Consider the following 10,075-nt stretch of genomic DNA (forward strand, 5'->3'; position numbering starts at 1 on the left):
TCCCGGCCAGGGTCTTACCCACCGGGCCCAACACCCACACCCCTCACCCCCGGAACTGAAGTTTTAAATAGTTTTTAGGGTTAGGCTCACCGAGAAGGTGACTTTCAAACATAACTTGAAGGAACCAAGGGGAGTGTCGTGGACTCCAATATGCGACATGGGGGTCTTGAGTGGTGTCTTAAGCTCTCAACTAAATGTTCACCCCATGATCCATAATAGTTAAAGCCTCGACCAGATAGACACTGCACCCTCAGGAAAAGTTCTGCTCTGGAAAGAGAGGAAGAGAACGAGGTCTGGAAAAAGATATCAGCCTAACCCATAACATTTTATTTCTCAGTAAGAGACAGTGGACACACCTATGGCAAAATAATACCTGGTATTGACTTTCCAGTCATTTCATTTACTAAATGAATTCATTAATTCAACACTGTGTGTGTGACCCCTGTGTTGCCGGGGAGTGAGCTGTGAGTTCCTGCATCACAAGGAAGCTGGCAGTGAGACCAAGCCCACATAACCTGAGGTCTTAGCTCACTTTGCTAAATCACCCTCGCTGGCCTGGATTTGCTGATACCTCACTGCGGAGCTGAGCACTGAGCCCCTGGGAGATCCTGGACTGCAGCTTTCTCTCCTTGTGCTAGCTCTATCTGCTTTTGGAATCAGGATAATACTTGTTTTAAAAAAATGAATTGGGCAGTGTTCCTTCTTCTATGTTCTGGAACATGATGCAAAATTTGTGTTGATTGCCCCTTGAATGTCCAAGAGAATTCTCCAATAAAAGCACCCTGGAAGCTTTTTAAGTGACGAACTCATTTTTTTTTTAAATAATTAGAAGACTATTCAGTTGTTTTGGTCGGACTTTGGTAATGTGTGTATTTGAGAAACAAATAGACTGGGTCCATGTCTTTTAAGATGTTGAACTTATAAGCATAAAGTTGCTCAAAGTATCTGCTTATTGTCTTTTTAATGGCTACGACATCTGTAACAATACCCATCTCACTTCTGATAATGTTACTGTTGATTTTTGTCAGTCTCTAGTGATTAACCAGTTTTATTGACTTTTTGAAGAACAGCCCTTTTGTTTCATTGATTTTCCCCATTATTCTGCTGTCTTCAGTTTCATAGATTTCTGCTCATGTTTGTGTTTCCTTCCTCCCTCTTTCTTTGAGTACAGTTTTGTCTCCTTCTCGTTGTTGAAGTCAGAACTTTGGTTATTGACTCAAGATGTCTCCTCCTTTCAACATTGGCATTCAGTGCTATGAATTTCCCTCTCAACACTGCTTTAGCTGTACCTTAGAGTTCTGTGAATTTCTAATTTCCTTTGATAGTCTCTCTTTGGCCTTGACCTATTTAGAAATAGGCTGTTTAACTTCCAAACGTCTGGAGACGTTTCTGTTGTCTTACGCTCACTGTGTTTTAATAACTTTCTCTGGTATTACTTTATTCTAATGAGACCAGGACTTCGTCTACTTGGTGTACTGCTCCATCACTAATGCTGAGAACAGGACAACAGTATGTGCTCACTAAATAAGGACGAATGACTGAACTATTTCACTTATAATCATTAAGAAGAAACCTGAAGTTTAGAAGGGGGAGAGAAATCGCAGAAAGTTGATGGTGATTCTTCCTGGGTGGAGAAATATGATCATCTTTTCTTTGTCTTAATCTTTTATATCTTTGATGTTCTCTGCAATAAGCATTGCTACATTTACAATCAGGTAAAGACGTGATAAAAGTGGGGGCCGCCATTTCTGACTATTTTTACTCCCTCTCTGGAAGGTCCTTTCCGAATTTGAGTTGCTGAAAAGCTGAAGATGAGATGCAGGACAAAAGGACCCCCCAGGAGGTCCTGGAGTTGACCAAACCCAGACCCTCAGATGGGCATGGCCCCTGCCAGCCCCTCAACTTTGTAGGTTTCTGAGACTGCGGTTACAATAACCTTATCATTGAGTTCATGTGCATCTGGAGTCACAGGGTCCATTTCAAACTTCTCATGTAAAGGCCTTTTGAGATCTCATAAATTAGTGTTCACCCCAGACGAACTGGTGCAATGTTGTAAATAGAGCATCCACCTCCTTAAGTTCAGCCATCAGAATTACTTTGAAATTTTACTTTGAGGAAACAGTGTTGATCAGTGTTTGTTTTCAGAATTCACAGTGCACAACAGATTGCTAAAAAATAATAGGACAAAACAGAGAGGTGATATTGTATGTTTTCTTTATCTTAATGCCACCATCGTATTAATAATACCTTATATTAATAATTAATAATATATAATAAAATATATAATTAATAATACCTTATATTAATACCTTTAGCCACACCTCTTCATATTTTTAAAAAATATGAATTTCTTTATTGAGAGAGAGACAGAGAGAGCTTCCATCTGCTGGTTCACTCCCCCAAATGCCTTCAATGGCTGGGGCTAGGCTGGGGTTGAAGCCAGGATCTGGGAACTCAGTCTAAGTCTCTCACATTGGTGACAGGAACTCAGTGACTTGGATCAACACTGCTGCCCCCAGGGTCTGCATTAGCAGGAAGCTGGAGTCAGGAACCAGAGCCAGGGACCAAACCCAGGAACCCCAACACGAGACGCTGGCGTTTTAGCTGCTAAGCTAAATGACCACTCCTCACTGTATGCTTTCAAGACAACTTACTTGGAGAGCCAAGTAGACGAGACAATTTGATGAAACCCAGGCACCCAAGTTCACTGCTGAAAGAGTTCCTGGGCGAGGACAGTTTCTGAAGACGGTAAACAGACTTCTCTACTATTGAAAATAATCCAGAGAACTTGGTTTCACTTTTTTTGCACTTTTCTTCCACGAAGTAATTCCTAGATCCAGAAATCCTTTTCACCCTTTTCCACTTTTGAGATGATATTCTGTAAGGTCCAGGGGCTTCTTGGGGCCCGGGGTTGGACGGCTTTGTAACCTGATGCCTGTGGCTGTTTCAGGGTCATTCCTAGGGGATCTGCGTGAAAGGCAGGGAAGGTAGTGTGGCAGCAGCTACGTCATCCTTGGGCCTGGGCCATGAGAGCATCAAGGTCAAGGAGCAAATCCGTATCAGCGTGTGCAGGTTAGAGACCAGGCAACTCACGAGAAGCTCGGAGGAGCTTCCCCATGCCCCCCTTTTCCTGGCAAACTTGACCCCGGAATTCCAACCACTGTTTTCAACCTGAACATGAGGGCCCATACCATGTTTTCAGGTGATCCAGGAAAATTCTTTCTTTTGAGTTCCCATACACTGCAAAGAGCTGCTTGGGACGGAAAGAACTTGTCTTTGCCACAACCCTGCAGAGCGGGAATCAGCTTTCATCCTGCCCTGGGATCCGGTGGCGAAGTGGCTGGGTCTCTTTTGTTAGTTGGTTTCCCACGTGGAACAAACTCTTTCTCTTGAAAGAGTGGCCTCCAGGGCGGGTTCTAGGCCCCATCCTCTACTTCCCACCGCACAGCAGCCCCTCCCCTTAGCTGGGCCTTACTCGGGGTAGGACAGCCAAGAAGAGGCTGGAACCTGGAGCCGCAGTGCATCCCAGAGCAGGTAGGAGCACAGGCACGAGATGCAGCCACTGGGACCAGATCCGGGGCGGGGCCAGCGCAGGCGGGCCGGGACGTCAAGTCGGAGGAATTACAGGCAGCAATTTGCAAGATCTGGGCTGTCATCACATTTTCCTGTGTTGTCATTGACAAGTGTTTGCTTTCTCTCCAGAGCAGGTACGAGACGGGGCGAATGAAGGCAGGCCACATCCACATGCCGGGTCTGCCCAGCCACACGGATGAGGCAAGGTGCGGAGGCGGGGGGTGGGGAGGGGATGCCCTGGAAGTCTAGAGGTGCCGTTTGCTCCTTGGGCGCCCGAAGGTGCATGCCAGGGCCCGGGGTGGTGGCCACCAGGAAGCAACACACCTCAGTATAACTTGCCTTAACACAGCTCGCCTCGATGGGAATGAGTTTTCCAGAAAGCAAGTATGAGTTCAGTTAGCAAACAGCAGGGTCCTTTCTCGTCGTGATCATGAGGAAAGCCCAGCTTGCTGGCCCCCAGGAAGAGTTTCAGCAAAGGAGGGGAGAGAGAAGAGGTAGCAGGAAGGAACACGAGCCCAGCCCGTGCCCGAGACCTCCTGTCCTGATTGGGAAGATCCTGGCGTGCCCGCCTGGGGGCGGGAGACAAGCAGCAGCTCCTACCTGCTGCCTCTCTCCCAGAGAAACTCAAACGGGGGCGTCTCCCAGCGTTGCCTGGGCAGCTGTTGCACATGCGTACACACACACACACGCATTGCTGGAAGTTTGTTAAAATGTAGATTCTGGTGCCCGAGGTCTGGCCTGAGAATCTGCATTTCTCAGAGATCCTAGACAAGGTCAATGTTGCTGGCCCACGGAACTCTCTTAGAATCAGCAGCAAAGCATCCGAGGATACTGGCTTTGCTCCCACACTTCTGCATCCCTCCGACCTAAGCTCAAACCAGAGAAGATATAAATGACCCAGTTGCGTGGCCTGGGAAGCTTGGTGATAATGGCCAAAGCCTGGGCCTGGTGACCAAGTGAGTGCTCCAGGAACTCCAGCTCCCGCTCCTCCCCGCATCCATCCCTCCGAGGGTGGGCCATATGCCCAACTGGGGTCAGCTGCCTCCAGGGAAAGGCAGGCTGGTCACCGGGTGCAAGCGTATAGAGCTTCTCACCTTTGTGAAGCCACTGCGGTCCAGACCTAGGGGCCAGAGCCATGACCTGCCCCTCCCTCCCTGCCTCCCTCCCTCCCTCCCTCCCTCATTTCTTCACTGCATATTGAACAACTGTCACAGCAGACCCCGAGTCAGCCCTGGGGACCCATGAGCAAACGGTTCTCTCATGAAGCTTAGCGCCTGGTCAGAAACGAGACAGGTGCACTTCTCAAGAATGTGGACAAAAGCCAATTCAGATGTTTTTATTTATTACAGGGGCAACACACGAGGTCTTCAACCAGTTCATGGAGAGCGTTGTGAATAAACTATGTATAGGTTTCAATAATTTCTGCATCAAAATAAATTTGTTGTAACAGGTCTGACCAGGAGGTAGGTGGAGGCACCAAGAAACGGAAGGCATCCGTGTGCAATGAGCCCTTACTACGGCATCATGAATTCGGCTAAAATCGAAGCAAGAACAAACATCAAATTTATGGTAAAGCTTGGGTGGAAGAATGGCAAAATCATCGAAGCTTTGCAAGTGGTCTATGGGGACAGTGCCCCGAAGAAGTCAGCGGTGTACAAGTGGGTAACGCGCTTTAAGAAGGGGAGAGACGACGTGGAAGACGAAGCCCGCAGCGGCAGACCATCCACGTCAATTTGCGAGGAGAAAATCAGCCTCGTCCGGGCCCTCATCGAAGAGGACCGACGGCTGACCGCAGAAGCCATAGCCAACACCATCGACATCTCCATCGGCTCCGCCTACACGATTCTCACGGAGAAGCTCAAGCTGAGCAAGCTTTCTGCGCAGTGGGTGCCCAGGCTGCTGCACCCGGACCAGCTGAAGACAAAGGCAGAGCTTCCCGTGGGAATCCTAAACAAGTGGGAGCAAGACCCTGGGCTGTAACAGGAGCTGAGACGCGGCCTTCCAGGATGATCCTGTACACGGAGCATCATCAAAACAGTGGCTCCCTGGAGGCGGAAGTGGCCCAGCCAAAGCCAGAGCAGACTGGTCAAGGTCAAGGAGAGAAGTTATGGCGGCAGACTCCGGGGACGCTGGACGCATTTTGCTCGTGGACATCTGCTTCTTGAGAGAGTGTGTGAGGAGAGCCAAGCTGCAGCAGGAACACACCCAGCAAGTGCAGCGGGGCGTCCTTCCCCGCGTGACAATGCTCCTGCTCTCCTCTCTCAAACAAGGGCAAACGGAGCGGGGGGGGGGGGGGCAGGGGTTCAAAGGGAAATCACTGGGCATCCACTCGACAGCTCCTTTGGTTTTTTCTGTTTCCTGACCTTGACAACTCTTTTTTTTTTTTTTTTTTTTTTTGGACAGGCAGAGTGGACAGTGAGAGAGAGAGACAGAGAGAAAGGTCTTCCTTTGCCATTGGTTCACCCTCCAATGGCCGCCGCGGCTGGCGCGCTGCAGCCGGCGCATCGCGCTGATCCGAAGGCAGCAGCCAGGTGCTTCTCCTGGTCTTCCATGCGGGTGAAGGGCCCAAGCACTTGGGCCATCCTCCACTGCCTTCCCGGACCATAGCAGAGAGCTGGACTGGAAGAGGGGCAACCGGAAAGAATCCGGCGCCCCGACCGGGACTAGAACCCGGTGTGCCAGTGCCGCAGGTGGAGGATTAGCCTAATGAGCCACGGTGCTGGCCAACAACTCTTTAAATGGCTCTGTGTTTCTTCAGTCAATTATGCCAAAAGGACTTATCGACCTCAGGTCTTTGGGGGTGGACTCAATGGCTGCTTACCAGTGTGTCTTGCATTTAAGGGGCCTATGTAGGGAAGTTTGAATCTTTTAGTTTTATCTCAATTCCATTTCCCCACAGCCTTTTTGAGGTCCCCTCCTATTTCTGACACCTTAGATTTGCATTTCAAAGACCTGCTGTATAGCAGCCATTGTGTTAAACATGACATTGGGACATCCTCCTCAGCCTCATAACAGCCTACATAGCAGGTACTCTGGTTTTCTCTGTTTTTGCAGATTTATTTATTGAAAGGCAGAGTTACAGAGACAAAAGGAGAGAGAGAGAGAGAGGAAGAGAGAGAGAGAGAGAGAGAATTGAGCTTCCATACACTGGTTCACTGCCCAAATGTCTGCAACGGCCAGGGCTGGGTCAGATTGAAGCCAGGAGCCTGGAACTCCATCCAGGTCTCCCACATGAGTGGCAGGAGCCCAAGGACTTGGGCCATCTTCCGCTACTTTCCCAGGTGCATTAGCAGGGAGCTGGATTGGAAGCGGAGGGGCCAGGACTTGAACCAGTGCTCATGTGGGATGCTGGCACCACAGGTGGCTGCTTAACCTGCTGTGCCACTCCGCCAGCCTCTGGCAGGTAATATTCTAAACCCACTTCAAAGATGAGGGCACCGAGGCATAGAGAGGGTAAGGATCCTTGCCAAGGATACCAGCCATGCAGAAGAAGAACTAGGATGAAGACCCAGGCGGGCTGCTTCCAGTGCAGGCTCCGTGCCTTCTCCTGGGCACCTCCCTTCCCTAGGCGGGGGAGCTCCTGGGAAGCCAAGGACAGCCGGTGCTGAGTGAGTTGGAAATGTGGCAGGGCATTGGATGATATGGGTGACATTAACCCCAGAACCACAGGGGGCAATAACTTGATGCACACGTGCCTGTCTCCCTTGGACGGACAGCCCTTCAGCATGGTCCAAAGGGCTTGAATTCTTGCCCAGCATCCTTCTCCTTCCCTTGGGACCAGCCAGGGACACACTGCTTGCTTGGCTTGGCTGTGTCTTGCTAAGAAAAAACAGCATCTTCTGTGTTTCCTAGGCCTTCTGGGATGTCCACATGCACACATATGTGATCATGTATGATTACACAACCTCACACCCCACAGACATGCTCACCCTTGAACAAATGCACACCACCATGTGCAGCGCGTGCACACACACACGCTCACACACACACCACACACACACATCTGCCCGCATTCCTGTGGGCGTCTGCTAAGACTGTGAAGCAGGCGAGACAAAGTCTTTGCCACTCTCCGCTTTGCACCTGTGGTATTTGCTTCTGCGTTTACCTCTGGCAAGGCGAGTTTGTTTCGCTCAAGTCACTAAAGTAGAAATTCTTTCTACTTTCAAAGCCCAACACGCAGCACTGTCTGACCCCATCCCCTGACACCCGAAACAGACAGGAAGAGGCCTCAAAAGGCCAGAGGGTCGATGGTCTCGGTTTTCAAAATGCTCCCTCCATGGTTGGATCCTTCTGCACCCAGTTTTCATTCATCTCGGGGGTCGGGGCCTGCCGTCTGCTTTTGTGTGGGAAAATCCTCTCCTGGCCAGTCACTGTTCACCTGGTTCAGGGCCTAGCCTTTGCTGTCTGCTCCTGCATGAATCTGATGCCCACCGCATGCTGGTCCCCTGCCACTGGCTGGCGTCCCCTCGGACAACGTCCACTAAGAGGCTTCTGCTGTCCTGGTCTTCAAAAACTGCAAGTGCTGTCAACCCAGCGTCAAGTCCAGTCTTGGGGACACAGACTATCAACACCCTAGTAAGCCAAGGAGACGTAGAGGCCCAGGTACTGTGTGCTGGAAGAGTCCAAGAGAAGGCAGAGTGTGGGAGCTGGACTGGGTGTGGAAGGCTTCCTGGAGGAGGTGAGGTTCCTCATGGGCTTTTGTTGTGGGTGGAATTGTATCCTCCTCCAAGTTTAGATATTCAAGTCCTAACGTCCAGTACCTGAGAATGCAACCTTATTTGGAAATAGGGTCACAGCTGGTGTAACTAGCTAAGTGGAGGTAGGTTGGAATAGGGTAGGCTCCTGGTCCAAGATGACTGACATCTCTATAAACAGGGGAAATTCTAAGACAGACGTGTGCACAGGGAGAGCGCCACGTGGAGAGAAGGCAGCGATGCGGTGCTGCTTCTGCAAGCCCATGCCGGGGAAGGCCAGCACCACCAGGAGCCGGGAGAGCCTGGGGCCGAGTCCCCTGTGGGAGGAGTTGGATGGGACGAAACTTAGAAGGAAGCAACCCCGGACATTGACCTTTGACCTTCAGCCTCCTGAACGGGAGACGATTAACATCTGTGGTTTGAGCCCCGGGCCCCGGCCCTTGGTTCCAGCAGCCCTAGCTAGCTGATGGAGGCTGGACAGACAGGAAGTGGTGTGTGCTACAGAGAAAGCAACGTGGCCACCAGCTGCCCCACCACAGGCCCTGACGACCCACTCCCCCTCCCACCTCCCTCACTTCCGTGCTGCCGGGGGAGAAAAGGCCTGGGAGCCAGGGTGGAGAGGTGGGGGCCAGGTGGGCCTGGGCTGCCTGGTTGCAGATGGCCCCTGTGGCCAGGAGCAGCTGAAGAAGAACACTTGGCCGCATCCCTGCTGCCTCTCCGGCAGGGGGTGGGACTCTGCGCCGATGGGCAGGGCTGCCCTAGCTAGCACACACCTGGTTGGGAGTTGCAGGAAAACAGTGCGTGTTTGTGCGGCTCTGCACTGAAGGGCACTGGATCCGTGCAAAGCTGATCAGTGAGACACAAGGGGCTTGGCTTGAGCCACAGGATCTCGTACCTGCTGTGGGTCCTTTCGCTGGGCTGCAGCCTGGGCTGAAATGGGAGAACGGCTGTCCCCTTAACGTCTGTGAATGTGACCCTCTCAGAAGCAGGGTCTCTGCAGAAGTGACCACCTGGTGACAGTGGCTCGAATCCACTGACTGCTGTCCTCACAAGACAAGGCGCATTTGACACAGACACACGAAGAGCAAGCAGGCGGCCGCACAAAGACAGAGGCACCCCCAGGGAGAAGGCAGCAGGAGCGTGGAAGCCGAGAAGGCCCCGGGTGCAGCGGGCAGCCCAGGAAGGCCAAGGCTTTGGCCACCACCAGAAACTAAGAGAGGTGAGCAAGGTCCCTCTGCAGGCAGCACGGCCCTGCGGGCACCTGGTTTTCAGACCTAGGACCTGCACCGCCGCGAGAGAACAGGGGCCTGGTGTTTGCAGCCCGCAGTTGGTGGCACCTTCTTGGGCAGCCACAAGAGATGGAGATGGGCAGCTCCTCCCCCACCCACCACGGCAGAGCGCAGCCCCATCTCTCCCCACCACCCATTGCCGCAAGGTGTTCTTGCAGAAATCTTGATCCAGGACATACATCCATGAAGAGCGAAGCTGCTGGCCAGGGCAGACACAACTCCCAAGGTCTCACCCCCTACCCTTGGAGTGTGGACGTGGCTGCTCCCAGCTGGTTGGAAGCCAGCGGGGCCAGGAAAAGGCTGATGCCGGCACTGAGAAGGTGGATGACCCACAGTCCTGACTGCCACACCTGGGCCCCAGCCGCCCCTGGCTCTGCATCCCTTCCCCTAGCCACCCCCTCTCTCCTCTCTGGCCACACTTGCTGACTTCTGGTCCTTCTAAACTGTTCTCCATGTACCCAATACATGTCCCTCCGTCTGGAATTATGCCCCACCCCTGCCTGCCACCTACCGCCACCT

The 10,075-nt window shown here is 51.9% G+C and overlaps 1 protein-coding gene across 2 annotated transcripts in view; it reads left to right on the top strand.

Annotated features, from left to right (window-relative positions):
• The window catches only part of LOC138845283 (protein GVQW3), a 51,992-nt gene extending 44,247 nt beyond the window's left edge, over positions 1-7,745 (top strand). The window contains exons 2-3 of one of the 2 annotated variants that reach the window (XM_070057138.2): positions 3,703-3,779; positions 4,923-7,745. In XM_070057138.2, coding sequence (XP_069913239.1) covers positions 5,077-5,553 — 477 coding nt within the window. In that variant the 5' untranslated portion in view covers positions 3,703-3,779; positions 4,923-5,076 and the 3' untranslated portion in view covers positions 5,554-7,745. The remainder of the gene's footprint in view (positions 1-3,702; positions 3,780-4,922) is intronic. The other variant, XM_070057139.2, reaches the window with a different exon arrangement.
• The last annotated feature ends 2,330 nt before the right edge of the window (positions 7,746-10,075 follow it).

Source organism: Oryctolagus cuniculus, chromosome 15 (genome assembly GCF_051225735.1).
Source record: "Oryctolagus cuniculus isolate XC-2025 breed Fujian yellow rabbit chromosome 15, ASM5122573v1, whole genome shotgun sequence".
Classification (NCBI taxonomy): Eukaryota; Metazoa; Chordata; class Mammalia; order Lagomorpha; family Leporidae; genus Oryctolagus; species Oryctolagus cuniculus.